Raw genomic sequence first — 15,391 nt, 5'->3', positions numbered from 1 at the left:
GGGGTGCCACCCGCTTCGCCGTTGTTCGGGCGCTGATGGCTGAGTACAACGAGCGAAACGGTAAGTTGTTATTTGTGTTGTGCGCAGTGTACGTTTGTGTGGAGTTTGAATTACCGGATCTTCAGAGTGGGGTAAAAAGATAAAAGAAAATATGTAATATGGAAAAATTTAGATCAAGTTTTCCAACCGTTAGAATTCCGCGCGATGCTGGAGGACTCCGCGGAGAATGAGGCGGCTCTTTGTGATATCGTCGTCGACGTCGCCGATGAGACGATTGCGTCGCAAGGAGTAGCGCTGGGGAGGCCCACCGAGGAGCCGGTTTCTACCGCTCGTGACGGTAAGTCCGGATGATTGTCCGTACGCTGTGACGTAGCAGGGAGTTGTCGCGTATAAATACGTTGTGCGCGAGTGGTATATCAAAATTTCCTTGTGTTAGAATTCATGATGGATACCAGCGAGAACGAGGCAGCTCTTCTCGAGGGCTGTGTTGCCTGCGAGGAGTTGGCGATTGCGGGAGAGGCAGGGGTGAATGAGACGATGGTGAACGATAGGTCCGCCGAGGAGCCGATTTCTGTCGGAGCTCGTGACGGTAAGTCCAGATGATTTGTCTGTACGATATGCCGTATATCATGGAGTACCCGTGTGTAAATACGTTGTGCGTGAGCGGTGTTCCAAGAGTTCTAGAATTCTTCTTTCACGCGTGTACTGAAGGTTATTGTGTCCGTTGCAGAAATCGATTCATCACAGGCGTCGACCTTAGTGTTGTCACGTCCAGGTCCGTCAGGAGTGTTGGAAATTCAAGGTATATAGGAAAAGTTTGAAAACAAAAAATGCAGACTAGGTATTTTGATATGAACTCACGAGCAATTTCTTCTCTGGTGGGGGCGGGTAATTAGATCCGGTCGATGCTCATGAGCCGGCGGTAGCAGAAGAAGAAGGAGACAATTATTCCATATCCCCAATGGATGAGGCGATAATATTCTCGTGGCCGCAGACACCCGAGAGTGGAATATTCACTCAGATGAGTTATACTCCGCCGGCGATGGACGAGGATATTTTTTAGGGGACCTAATCACGCGGGTACTCTAGGGTGTGCGTTTCTAGTAAAACCGCGAAATTCAACTATACTTGCGGATTGACGACGCTTTACCATGGGGGTTTAGTCTTATTTTTGTTTTATATGTACAACAGGGGGTCTTATGCAAACTGTTGGTCCGTTTCGCGTGAACGAGGGCGCCAGTACCTCGGGCGTACAGATCGGCGGGGGTAGGGCCCGGAGGGCTCCGAATTACGATTCTGACGTGACATTAGAGTCAGACGATGACGAGACACAGACAGCTTCCGACGTGGCGTTTGAATTCGACGACGATGCTGACGACGACGAGACAGAGGGTGCATACTCTGGAAACATGGGGAGAGAATCGGGGCTGGAGAGTGAAGCCGCGAGCGAGAAGGAGTCAAGTCAGGCACCCGATGACGGGGCTGATTCACTGGGTAACCGTTTCACGGTTATCGGTGAATCAACGAAATTCATTCGTAAATTCGCGGTCACAGGGCGTGAGTTGCGAATGAAGATCGCGGCCCCTGAATCGGGTGTTAATCTAGTGGAGTGGCTGGAGGACGCGTTCAGAGACCTGCATGCTTATGCCGTAGCAATGTGTCGGAGTAGCGACTACATAGGTTTCACGTTTAGCGCGGAGAGTTTTAATCATGGTCCTGCGTGGTTATCGTTCCGGCCGGTGAGGGATTCGCGGTACAGTGACCTCTGGAAGTTAGTTTTCAGCGTAGCCCAGAGCGCATCAGAGTTTGGCGTCGACAGCGTCTTCACCGTGACGGTACACAGTGTTGGAGTACCGGAGGGTCGCGGAAAGCCGAAGCCGATCACGCACGCGGGGGTACTCAAAAAATCTGTCGTGCAGATTGTCAACAGTGACGGGTTGTGTTTACCTCGTGCCCTCGTTGTAGCCAAGGCTCACGCCGAGAGAGGCCCGAACCGCAGTGGCGCTCTGCACGAGCATTACGAGATGGTGAGATTCGCTAGGTCCAGTTTCCAGCGTGCAGAAGCGCGTAATCTTGTTGCGAACGCCGGTGTCGAGATTCCGCCAACGGGGTGCACAGTGCATGAAATCGCACAGTTCCAGAACTATCTGGCACGCGAGGGATTCCTCATCACAGTGTACGAGTTGGGGAGGCTAGGTACCGGCGAAGCGGCATTTTACGACGGTACTGCCGTGGTGAGAGCAAACGGAACAGGCGATGTCAGGCACCGATTGAATCTGCTGTATTATCCCGAAGAACAGCATTATTGCCCAATTGTAAATTTAACCGCGGCGGCAGCAGGGGCCTTTTTCTGTCAACCCTGCAATAGGAAATTTAACAACGGGTACGAACACCGATGTTCCGTAAAGTGCCCACAGTGCCTCGCATCGCCACCGTGCAACAGCCAGTCTCGCGAAATCGAGTGTCCCGATTGTAGACGCGTGTTCCGCGGTAACGGTTGTCTGGAGTACCACCGCAGGATCGGCTCCTTCAGTCCGCGTCGTTCCGTTTGTGCAACGCTGCGTATATGCCGGAATTGCGAGCGATTCGTAAATCTTTCGCGGAGGGCACACATTTGTGAAACTCGTTTTTGCGTCACTTGCCGCTGCAACAGACCGTACAATCACTACTGCTTCATGACGCCGCTGAAAGACGCGACAAGACCGAAACGTTACATCTTCATTTTTTATGATTTCGAAACGCAGCAATGCGAGACGGTAGACGGTGACGCGACGACAAACATACATGTGCCGAACTTGTGCGTAGCGCAACAAGTGTGTACGCAATGTATCCACGATCCCGATATATCGAACGGCTGTTCCGCTTGCGGGCTCGTGCGTGAGTTCGTTTTCAGGAGGGAACCGGTGAAGGAGTTGGTAGACTTTGCTACTCGGCCCGTTCAGGACTTTGCCCGCATCGTATGCATTGCGCACAATGCAAAAGGTTTTGACGCGCAATTCATACTGCGGCATATGGTTGAGCGGGATGGAAACCCGCCGCAGGTCATCCTAAGCGGCAGTAAGATCATTATGCTCGAAACGGGTCACACCCGATTTCTGGATTCCTTGGCATATATGCCTATGGCATTATCGGCGCTACCGAAGGCTTTTGGACTACCGACTACTTCCGTGAAAGGTGTATTTCCCCACCTTTTCAATACCCCTGAAAACGTGGGTTACGTGGGACCGCTCCCCGCAGCGAAGTTTTACTCTCCGGATACCATGAGTAGCGATGCGCGAGCAGAGTTTTACTCATGGTACAACGAGGCTGTAGCGAACGACCATCTGTTCGACTTTGACGCGGAATTGTTGTCGTACTGTCGGTCGGACGTGGATATTCTGCGACGTGCGTGCGTAGCATTCAGGGACATATTTCTGGAGTGCGGCAGAGTGTGTCCCTTTACCGAGAGCACGACAATTGCCTCGGCTTGTTCGGTGCTGTTCCGTAAAAATTTTTTACAACCGGAGCGAATAGGTATCCTGCCACCGGGCGGCTATCGTCTTGCCGATGCCCAGTCTCGTAAGGCTCTGGAGTGGTTGGTCGTGAAAGAGCGCGAGCTGGGTATTGACATCAGGCATGCCGGAAACGGACGTGAGTTTCGGATTCCGGAGACGGGTCGCAAGGTGGACGGATACCATGTCGCGGGCGACGGTACGCGACACGTCTACGAGTTTCACGGTTGTTTCTGGCACGGCTGTCGTAAATGTTTACGAATCAACCGCGATAGGCGTAGCGTCAACGGCGAGACGTTGGATAGGCGTTACGAGGAAACTCGTGCAAAGATCAACCGTATGCGCGAATTGGGTTACCGCGTGACGGAACAGTGGGAATGCGAGTTTGATCGGAGCTTGAGGGAGAACGAGGAGATGAGGGAGTACGTGGCAACACACCCGCTGATCGCTGGCACTGCCACGAGCGAAGCACTCAATCCGCGTGATGCGTTCTACGGCGGTCGAACGGGGAACGCTTCCCGATACTACGAGGTGAAAACAGATGCAACGGGCAACGCGTACGAGGAAATACGATACGTCGATGTTTGCTCGTTGTATCCGTTCATCTGTAAGAATGGAAGGTTCCCTGTTGGCCACCCGACGGTCTACGTTGGAGAGGAGTGTAAGCTCTTGACAGGGTCGAGCGGTTGCGACATCACGCGAGTTGAGGGGCTCATCAAGTGCCGAGTTTTACCGCCTCGCAATCTTCATCACCCTGTTTTGCCGGTGCGCATGCATGACAAACTCATGTTTGCCTTGTGCCGCTCATGTTGTCAGAGTTTGAACCAGGACGAGTGTAGACATGATGACCAGGCTGCGCGAGAATTCGAGGGCACGTGGGTGTCGATCGAATTAAAAAAAGCCGTGGAAATGGGATACAAGATCAGGAGCATAAGCGAGATCTGGTCGTATACGGTGACATCGTTTGACCCGACTACTCGTCAAGGTGGGCATTTCGCCGGCTATATCGACACCTTCCTCAAGATTAAGCAAGAGGCAAGCGGCTGGCCTGCTGAATGCGAGGACGAGTCGGCTCGAATGCGCTACCTTGATGAGTATGAGCGGGTCGAGGGTATACGGCTAGATCGCGACCGTATTGCTAAGAATCCCGGCATGCGATCAGTTTCCAAATTATGCTTAAATTCGTTTTGGGGCAAGTTCGGGCAACGCGAGAATCTGGTAAAAACAGAGGTCATAAAGACGCGTCAGCAGCTGCTCGAGCTTTTGACCAACCCTGAAGTCGAGGTGTCCGGTTTGCTGCCCGTGAACGACGAAGTGTTGTACGTGCGTTGGTCGCACGCGCAACACAGCGTTGAACCGTCAGCGCTGGCAAACGTCGTGATTGCCTCGTACACCACTGCCCAGGCTCGGCTGAAGCTCTTCTCGTTCCTTGAGAAGCTCGATCGGCGCGTGCTCTATTACGACACCGATTCAGTAATTTATACCCGAAACCTCCGAAGGCCAAACGAGTATGAACCTCCCACGGGTAACTTTCTTGGCGACCTGACGGACGAGTTGGCGTCTTACGGCCGTGGGAGTTTTATACGCGCTTTCGTCTCGGGAGGGCCAAAATTCTATGCTTTTATCATTAAACGTCCGAATGGTGAAGAGGTGGAAATTTGCAAGGTGAAAGGCATATCACTGAATCACGCAACGAGCTCGAAAATCAACTTCGAGGCCATCAAGCGGATGGTGGTAGAAGCCGCTGCACCCATTCCCTTGGAGTATCGCGCCATTCGCCGAACGGAACTGCACGCAGTCGTGACGCGCTCCGAGCACAAAACGTGTAAACCAGTGTACGTGAAAAGGCGTTGTTGCGTCACGAGTTTCGATACGCTGCCCTACGGTTATCGCACTGGATGATGACGAAGATCCCAGACTCCGAGCAGTTGCACACCACAGCTTCCGTCTTCTCACCCTGCGGTAGTACAGACACCCGGACGGCAAGCCACGCGCGCGTTTGAGCGACAGATAGATAGACAGACAAACAAATAGACGGACAGACAGAGGACACCGAAGGGATTCTTACCCCAACCGCCTGTTATTCCAACCGGCGAGACGCCAGGCCAACCCATCAGATACTCTCTTGTATGTGTCCCGCCAAACTGTATAAAGGTTAGTACCACGCTTAAACCCTACGCATGAAAAATTGTGAAAAAATCTCGCATTGCTCGTAAAAATTCATCTCGTAAACCGCGGCGGGGCGCGCTGTTTTCAAGCTGATATCACTGCGCGCACGCGTACGAATAAGCTCATGGCGTACGCGCCTCACGCACAATCAGCTCGACCGCGACCGCGCCGATGAGCTCGTACCTGCGCGGTTACGCTTCCGCGTGCGCTTGAATAAGCTCATGGTCAGCGCACGAAGGGAGTGCCGCCGCCGCCGCCGCCGCCGCGAGCAAGCTAGCGTAGTAAAAGAACGTGTTTTCAATTGTTTCAATTTTTATAGATCCCGCATTATCCATGGATTCTTCTTCTTCTTCTTCTTCTTCTTGTTCGATGACGGACACACGTTGGAAACATCCGTTTTCGGCCATTGTAGCCGGGCCATCAGGGTGCGGTAAATCAAATTTCGTCAAGAACTTTCTGCGTCATGGAACGTCAATGTGCGACACAAGATTTAGTCGTGTGATATGGTACTTTGACGAATGGCAGCCGTTGTACGACGGGGACAAGAGTATAGAGTACCGCGAGGGGTTACCGCAACACGCCGATTACGAGGGTGACAAAAAACCGAAACTTTTGGTAATCGACGATCTGATGCGAGAGGCTTCAAACAATGTCGTCGTTGATCTTTTTACCAAGGTCTGTCATCATAAGAACCTCAGCGTTTTCTACATAACACAAAATCTCTTTCACAAGGGCAACGGTCAACGAGATATTTCCCTCAACGCAAACTACATAGTCTTCTTCAAAAATCCACGGGATCGTGCCCAAATTCAACATCTTGCCAGACAGGTGTATCCCGAAGATCCGAGGTTTCTTCAAGAGGCCTATCACGACGCTACCGCAGCGCCACACGGATATCTGCTTTTCGACCTGAAGCAATCCACTCCGGAGAATTGCCGTTTCCGATCAAACATCTTCCCTTCGGACGATAATCACTATGTCTACGTTCCGCGAAAGGATATAAAGGTCACCAATGCGCACCGGGTTCCAGTCGTTCAGCTGTGATGCCTCGAATACGCCGTACCGCGTCCGGTCGCAGAGCTCGTGCCGATTTCACCAAAGCAAACGCAGTAGCGCTGCACGCTCTGCAGAAATTGAACCCGTCGCAGAGATCGGCATTGCTACGCACGGCCGACAATTCGCTGGTAAAGACCATTTGTGAGTGTGCATTGAACACCTTGGAGGGTAACGTAGCACTGTCCAGAATTCAGAAAAATCGTCTGGCACGTCATAAACAGACATTACGGCGGTTGGCCAGCAACCGGGGTACCTGGAAGTCCAAAAAACGTTTTCTTGTTCAACGTGGGAACGGATTTCTCACCCTCTTGCTCGCTCCGTTACTCGGGACTTTAGCCTCCAGCCTCTTCTCCAAGTAGCAAAATGGAACGTACAAAGAAGATGGTTTTAATTCCTATGGAGAGTATGGAGAGATTTCAACAACGCGTCAGCGAGGGTATAGCCACTACGCTTTCACCTGGAAATACAACTACCACACACACCGATCCCGTTTCAAGACTCGACAACGAGATGAAGGACATCTTGAACAAACCGTCGAAAGACGACGCAGAAAAATGGAAACTCTATCAGCAGGTACTTCAACGATATTTGTTTTTTGCAAACGACGCACGCAAACCCATGAAATTAGACGTTCTCGAGGAAAAGGAGAAGGAGGAAGAGGAGGAGGAGGAGGAAGAAGAAGACGGAAACACAGCCGAAGAATCAATGATATCTCCCACCGTAGCTGCGAGTCCTGGCAACGTTCAAGCGCGCGCAAAGAAAGTCGCGTTAGCGGTACCAAAGAAGTATCGTGCAAAGGCCGAAATGCTGATGCGCGAACTCGGCAGCGTACCGGAACGATTTTCTTGGGATGCCGCAGGAACCGTCTCGTTAGACGGCGTTACAGTTCCCGGCGCAAACATCGTCGACCTGGTCAATCACGCCATGCGATCTAGGAAGACTTTTACTCCTACAGGGGCTGGTCAGTTTGCACGGTTTCTTCAGACGATCAACGTACCCCGAGAATACGTGGGGAACGATACGCTTTGGAAAGACATACGCACATTCGACACTCCGGGTCTACCGACGGTAACATCGCAACAACTATCGACACACGCCAGTAGTTCCCCGACGAAGCGACGAAGTTCCGCAAACGTTACACCCGTAACCAGCCGTTCTCACGACGCAGGATACGCTCTACGCAAACGCGCCACCGGAGCAAAATCCGGTTGGAAAACACTTCGGCTGAAGAAAAATGACGACTCTTCTTGAAGAAACGTATTACAATCCCTCGCATATTGCCGGTTACGCGGGAGCACGAATTCTGGAAGATGTTGCACGCGAAAACAACTCTCGCGATTCGGTGAGAAAATGGCTGGCAGCTCAGGATGCCTACACCTTACACAAGCCCGTGCACAGGAAATTTCCGAGAGCAAGGTACAACGTTTCCAACATAGACGACGTATGGGAAGCTGACCTGGCTGACCTGAGTTCCATGAAGAGCCGCAACAACGGTTTTCGCTATCTCCTGGTGGTCATCGATGTATTGAGCAAGTACGCATGGGTGGTCCCGCTGAAACGAAAGACAGCCGCAACCGTTGCTGAAGGTTTCGAGCAAGTGTTACACACTACGCCGCGCAGACCCGACCTACTGCAAACGGACAAAGGTAAAGAATTTGTCGGGAGTGCTTTTCAGAAGATACTTCGCGACAATGAAATACGATATCGTGTTACTCGTAATCCCGATGTGAAAGCAGCTATCGTGGAGCGATTCAATCGTACACTCAAAGAACGCCTGTGGCGTTACTTCACGCATAAAAAGACGCAACGCTACGTCGATGTTTTGCCACAAATCGTGCAAGCCTACAACAATACAGTTCACTCGAGCATCGGCATGGCGCCGTCGGAAGTGACGCTTCGCAATGCTGCTACAGCACGTGCCCACATGGAAAAGCGTTATCCTCCGCGTCCAAATGGCAAACCGAGATTCCATAAGAATGATTTTGTACGTATTAGTAAAACCAAGGGAACATTTGAAAAAGGCTACGCGGCAAACTGGAGCGAAGAATTATTCAAGATCCGACGAGTGCTTGCACGTTCACCGATAGTGTACGTCTTGGAGGATCTCAACGGCGAAGTAATCGACGGCTTGTTCTACGACCCTGAACTTCAGCGTGTGGAGGGGGAAACACGGGGATGATAAAATAGCGTGTTATTGCAGTATGTCTCGCAGTCGTTGAGTGTTCACCGTTCGACTCGTGCATCAAAGAAAATGTCCCGGGATCAGTTTTACCTGACTTTACCGAGCAACAGCTCGATGCAGTTTTTTCCGGAGAATCGGACGTGCTGTTACATTACCCAGTTACCGCGTCAGATTCAACTAACGGGAGACTGGGAAGTCGGGCTGGCCGAAATTCATTATCCACTCACGTTTGAACACCCTCGGGGGTATGCGCCAGTGAAAAATGAAACGATACCCTGTGTCACGCATTACAATACTCCTGGGGAAGGTGCAGTTGAGGTATCAGATTGCAAGCTATCCGAAACCAACAAATCATCAAGGATCCCCGGCTGCCAGATGTTTATTTATTGCGATCTGGTGGAGCCACGTATCGTTGGAGATGTTTACGCCCCGCTGTTACGAGTCATTCAAACATGCGGCAAAGACAATATCTCACAAGGCGAATCAGAGATGAAAACACTATCACCACTGTACTACGTACCACTGATGCTCACGAACTTTCAAACCATCGAGATCGATATAAGAGATCAATTCGGTAGTCCAGCACCATTCACGAGCGGGACACTGACGGTAACGCTGCATTTTAGACGCGTTCAGTAATTGACTGGAATCACAGGAGTCGCTCAGCAAAAGAGAGAGAGGGAAAACATACCAGGTACGACATGGCTCATTATATACAACATTACGAAAATCAGCTCGGCGGTGGAGGCATTGAGACGGTTTACCGAGGAGCACCGCATCAACGCGGGCACGGAATCGGCAGCTTTTTGGGAGGCCTGTTTCGTCGAATACTACCTCTGCTGTCCAGTGGTGCTCGCGCGGTCGGAAGAGAAGCACTACGTGCAGGGATGAACGTCATGACAGACGTAAGAAACGACACTCCGTTCAAACAGGCAGTCAAGAGTCGATTCGTAGAATCAGGACACAAATTGAAAAGAGCTGCTGAAGAAAAAATTGATAAACTCATGAAGGGTAGCGGTTATAAAAGCCGAGCCGGCGGATTAGCGCGTCAGTCAAACATTGCCCGCGTCAACAGACTTGTCGGCGTGCACCGAGCAGCTGGTACTACGAGAAAAATTAGACGAAGGTCGAAAAAGAAAACATCGGCCAAGATACCCAAGCGTGCCGGAACCGTCAAGAAAACTAAGCGGAAAAAGTGTTGTAAAAAACGGGACCTTACAGACATATTCGGACCCCGGTAAGCCCACGCGCCGCTCGTCTTCAATCTAAACATCAACAATGGCCTTCCTGCACGCGCACTCGGGTGAGTGTATGAAGTCGGAACTGGATTTGTTTTCTCTACCACCAACGCAGACGTCTATTGAGGCTGGTCAATGGGTACACTACAAGCCCGTATCATCTCTAACCGACGATTCCCCGATTGAATTTGTTGTACCTGGAAACGGTGATGAGTACATCGATTTGGCACACACTATGCTTAGCGTACGAGTGAAGCTACAACCGTCTGCTCCTACCCCACCGGCAGGCGAAGGCAACGCGGCTACTCCGCATGCCACTCCGGTAAACAATCTGCTTCACTCGATGTTCAATCAAGTCGATATATTCTTCAATCAAAAACTAGTCTCACCAGCCAACAACTCTTACGCCTATCGAGCATATATAGAGACTCTACTGAATTACGCACCCCCCGCCAAAAAATCCCATCTTTCTTCGGCTCTATGGTACGACAGCGAGGATGGAGTATCGGATGTATACGACGCCGACGCCGTCGGTGCTGACCGAGGTTTCATCGAACGCAAACGGATCATGAGCAATGCACGTACCGTTGATCTGATTGGACATCTGCACTGTGACGTATTTAATCAAGACAAATTTTTAATCAACGGTGTGGAACTGCGTCTTCGACTTGTGAGATCAAGAGACAGTTTTTGCATCATGGAAGCCGAAAATCGCCACAAGCTGCACATACTGGAAACTTCGCTGCTCGTTCGCCGAATGAAGATCAGCCCTGGAATCTTGCTGGCGCACGCACGGACGCTAGCCAAAGGTACGGCAAAATATCCCGTAACCAGAGTCGAGGTGAAGTCTTTCACCATACACGCAGGAGTACAGGCAGAAACACTGGACAATGTCATACTCGGACAACTACCGAAACGAGTGATAATCGGTTTTGTCAGCAATAAAGCCTTCAACGGCGACAGACAGCGCAATCCGTTTAATTTTCAAAACTACTCTTTGAATTTCCTGTCGTTGTACGTCGACGGGGTGCAAGTCCCATCGAAGCCGCTACAGATGAGTTTTGCCAAAGACGAACTCTACGTGGACGCTTATCACACCCTCTTCTCCGGTACGGGGATTCATTTTCTGAACGAAGGAAACGGTATCGGCCGACAGCAGTTCGCTAAAGGAAATTGTCTATTGGCTTTTGACCTAACCCCCGATCTCTCAGCCAACTGTACATCGCACTGGTCGCTCATCAAACATGGAACTCTCAGGGTCGAAGTGCGGTTCGACGATGCTCTCAAAGAAACTGTGAATTGCCTAGTGTACGCTGAATTTGATAATCTTATTGAAGTTGATGCTGCACGTCAGGTCATTACAGATTTTTCGGGCTAAGAAAGACAGGGAGATCACGCCCCTCCTATCACGAACGCTTCTATGACATACCAGGTGGTGATTTCCGTTAGAGAGAACACTGTGACTACACCACGCCAACGTCTTCAAGGGGAGCAACAGACCGGCTGGAGACACCCGATAAACAAAAATTGAGACGGGGATTGTAACACAAGGCTGTATATAAACGCCCGTAACTACGGTGCCGAGCCAGTCAGCATTCAAACTACGTCACTGCAGGTTCGCTCTTCCAGCTCTCTATTCATTCAACTACATTCTTTCAAGTTCAAGTATGGATTACGTGATAGATATTCAAGGATTTCGAAATATCTATGGTAAATTTATACCGAAAGAGGTGGCAGTCGTCACCATCGATCATCGCTACTCGGCGCACTGGTTAATAGAACCGCCATATCCCTTCACGGATCTACCGCTCAAAGAACGTGGCGTCAACAATTACGTAACCTGCTACCTTCATGGCATCGAGTGGTTTGAAGGTGATATCTCGCTGGTTCAATTAGACGTTAACCTCCGAGAAATCGCACGTAACGCTCATCGAATCTTTGCCCGTGGACACGATAAATGTAAATATATTGAAAGTAGTACCGCGCGTCAAGTATTCAACTTGGAGGACATCGATTGCCCGGCGTTCGACAAACTGGAACGGTCTTCGGTATGGTGCTTCTTCCACGGCGTTAAGAAGGAGGAATTTTTCAAATGTGCGATGAACAACGCACTCAAACTGAAGAAATGGATCAACAACAACGATATTCTAAATAAATACGATTATACAGAAGCATTGTCAGCCAGTAAGCCCAAAATCACCGGAGAGGAGAGTTCGACTAGTAATCAGCCACTGCAGGTACCAAAAAGAAATTTCACGCTACAACCAGTAATACCAGAGTCAGTCGCTTCACTGAAAATCTCTCCTGATCCGACTGCGCCTACGTCAGACGGCGAAGTTACCGTTCCCTACGAAATACTTACTACTGCGATTGACTTACGTACCTCCTCACAATCTTCTACGAGTGGTATGATTATCTCCGATAACGAGGGCGAAGAAGAAGAAGAAGGAGAAGAAGACGAGGTACAAAATGGACAGTCTACAGATATGGAGCGCGATGCCGGCGATTCCGAACGGGAAGACCGGGGTTTTTGCAGCGGATCAGATACCCCTCATCTGGACACGCCCGACAGCCTTTGTGTCAAACACGGATGATCACACACGCCCCGGTAGCCACTGGGTGGCATTTTTCGTCAGTTCCTCCGGACACGGTACATACTTCGACAGCTTCGGATTACCACCATTCGTCCCTCACCATAAGCGGACTTTACGAAGAAATTGCAGACGATACGACTGGAACGACAGACAACTTCAAAGCCTCACTTCTGATGTATGTGGACAATTTTGTATTATGTTTATGCACTTTATGGCTGCTGGTTTTTCTCTGCGGGATTTTCTCAATATATTTACTCCTGACCTCGAAAGAAACGATCGTATCGCAGAATTATTCCACAACCGAATAGCCCATGTCACAAAACGCAAAACTAACACCATCAATTCAAATCACATTTATCCTATAAGTTGTCTTCAATGTTGTACCTCTAAGAATTGTAATGTTGCTGATTATAAGGCTGGTAAATAAAAAACCTTGATAACATATCTTGTGTAATTATAAGAACATTGTAATTATCACTTAGTCGTTATCTGTAATAACCATGTATGTATTTGCACCTGTGTTAACCGAATAAACCTGCGAGGATGAGATTTGATTTTTCTATGCAATCCACCATTGAGTTCTGTTTCCTCACCCACCCACCCTGATCCTCGTACATCTAAGTATGCCTATAGTCTTGCATTCTATATTTTCCAAGCACACGTAAACCTTAGGATAAACACTGACGGCTGGGTAAGGTCAGTGACACGAGCACCCGACACAGAGAGCAGGGATGGAGAAAGAACGAGAGCCAGGGTGGAGGACCTGTAACCCCAAACGTCCAAGTCGCAGAGTTCGCTTCGTGAACGGAGGTAGCGGGGCCAGATGGGTAGGTGGCCCCAGAATCGGCCGCACGGCCAGGGGCACCAGGGTAAGGGGATCGTCCCATGGTCAGGGTGCACAGGCCCAGAGGCCATCCCGTAGAGTCCGGAATCTGATTCGCGGTCAACGGTACCCGGGGTAAGGGGTCGTCACACGATATTCACCACGTGGCGAGGGGGTCGCAGGCGAAGGGCTGACGGGCCGCGGAACTTCGAGGCGGAAAAACCGCTCCTTGGTAAGGGGTTGCGGGAAAGGGGTGGTCGTCCGGAGAAGCTTCTAGAATCAAATACCTCCTAGACGAGGGGCTGCGGGGAAGGGGAAGGGGCCCCAAAATTCGCTCCGTGGCGAGGGGCTGCGGGGAAGGGGATGGCGTCCCAAAATTCGCTTCGTGGCGAGGGGCGGCGGGGGAAGGGGATGGCGTCCCAAAATTCGCTCCGTGGCGAGGGGCGGCGGGGGAAGGGGATGGCGTCCCAAAGTCACTCCTAGGCGAGGGGCGGCGGGGGAAGGGGAAGGCGTCCCAAAGTCACTCCTTGGCGAGGGGCGGCGGGGGAAGGGGAAGGCGTCCCAAAGTCACTCCTTGGCGAGGGGCGGCGGGGGAAGGGGAAGGCGCCCCAAAGTCACTCCTAGGCGAGGGGCTGGCGCCGGAGAGGGGTGCGAGGGGGGTTTGTTGTGACGCCCCAAAGTGCCCCTATACTACTGAGGCTGCCGAGGCGGAGCCGACGCAGATCCCCGCAACGCGGGAATCCAAGGTGGACGCGATTCCCACTGGCGGCCGGCGCGCCGCAGCCTCCTTCAGCCCGCCAACAATTGACTAGCGAACTTGCGACGGACCGACTAGCGATGAGGGAGCACCACGCTCACCGCCAAGAGGTCATGGAGCTGCGTGGAGGACGAGATTGCGATCTAGCTCTAAGTGCTGCGCAGCGATGCCATTGAAGGTGCGCGTCAAGTTGCGCAATCGACGAAATCGATGACGGATCGATAATTGCGTATTCTTGTGGGTATGACATCACGTATGGGATGGCGTATCGAGATCCGTGTTGCGGCAGGTCGTAAGTTTTCGAAACCACTCTAGTTCTGGCGGTCGTGATAAGTAGTCACGTTTCGGGGAGTTTCGCGAAGTAATGGAGTCGCCCAAAAATCGCGAGGGGAATTGAAAGGGGGTTGCAATGATATAGAAGGTAAGCGCTGCTTCTGTCCCCGCGATTGAATTTCCAGCATAATTCCGAAAAGGCTTGCCGAGTAACGGATAGCAGTTTTGTATTTGCGTTGTAGAAAAGTACTCGAAATTCTTTTGCCGATTCTTTTGCTTGACGACCGTAGCCTGAGTACGCGTGTTAGAGTAGAGTAAATTTTGAATTCCTGAGAAAGTTGAGTAGTGTCACGGGTTTTAGTTGAGTCTCTCTCGTTTGTTAGATCAAGTATAGCCGAATTCCGCTGTACCGGTTCGAGCCGCGTTATCGGGTTTTTCAGTGTCACCTCTCGAGTAGGTCGGGAAGTGCTGAATTGGAGTGCTCGGATCAGTAAATAAGGTTTTGAAGGATTTTGAGAAGATTTTATTTCGGATGCGTTGCGATTGCGTATAGTTTAGGTTACGTTTAGTTGCGCCTGCTTTTAGTTCCGTACCCGTTCAGTTGAGATAATGTTAATTGAGTTGTGTTACCGTATTTAGTTGAAGTTATATTTAGTGGTGCTTGCGCTTAGTTAAGTTGCCGTTTAATTAAGATGGTGTTTAGTCGAGTTGAGATTATGTATAGTCGAAATTGCCGTTGCCTTGAGCAGCAGTTGAGACGAGAAGTTTGAGTATTGAGTTTTGGTTGCGATTGAAATATAGTAACGTT

The 15,391-nt window shown here is 50.8% G+C and overlaps 3 protein-coding genes across 3 annotated transcripts; all 3 read left to right on the top strand.

Annotated features, from left to right (window-relative positions):
• The first annotated feature begins 537 nt into the window (after nucleotides 1-537).
• Nucleotides 538-5,393, top strand: LOC124304864 (uncharacterized). Its single transcript, XM_046763582.1, has 2 exons — nucleotides 538-589; nucleotides 1,192-5,393. Exons 1-2 carry the CDS (start codon nucleotides 538-540, stop codon nucleotides 5,391-5,393), a joined length of 4,254 nt encoding a protein of 1,417 aa, XP_046619538.1.
• On the top strand, nucleotides 5,344-7,376 carry LOC124304502 (uncharacterized). The gene is made up of 2 exons (XM_046762820.1): nucleotides 5,344-5,645; nucleotides 5,980-7,376. Exons 1-2 carry the CDS (start codon nucleotides 5,621-5,623, stop codon nucleotides 6,702-6,704), a joined length of 750 nt encoding a protein of 249 aa, XP_046618776.1. The 5' UTR covers nucleotides 5,344-5,620; the 3' UTR covers nucleotides 6,705-7,376.
• A 2,800-nt stretch (nucleotides 7,377-10,176) lies between these two features.
• On the top strand, nucleotides 10,177-11,514 carry LOC124304863 (uncharacterized protein F54H12.2-like). Its single transcript, XM_046763581.1, has one exon. It carries the CDS (start codon nucleotides 10,177-10,179, stop codon nucleotides 11,512-11,514), a length of 1,338 nt encoding a protein of 445 aa, XP_046619537.1.
• Nucleotides 11,515-15,391: the final 3,877 nt, after the last annotated feature.

This window comes from Neodiprion virginianus, chromosome 5 (genome assembly GCF_021901495.1).
Source record: "Neodiprion virginianus isolate iyNeoVirg1 chromosome 5, iyNeoVirg1.1, whole genome shotgun sequence".
Lineage (NCBI taxonomy): Eukaryota > Metazoa > Arthropoda > Insecta > Hymenoptera > Diprionidae > Neodiprion > Neodiprion virginianus.
The sequence above is the reverse complement of the archived record's forward strand: the minus strand, read 5'-3'. Positions and strand labels throughout refer to the sequence as shown.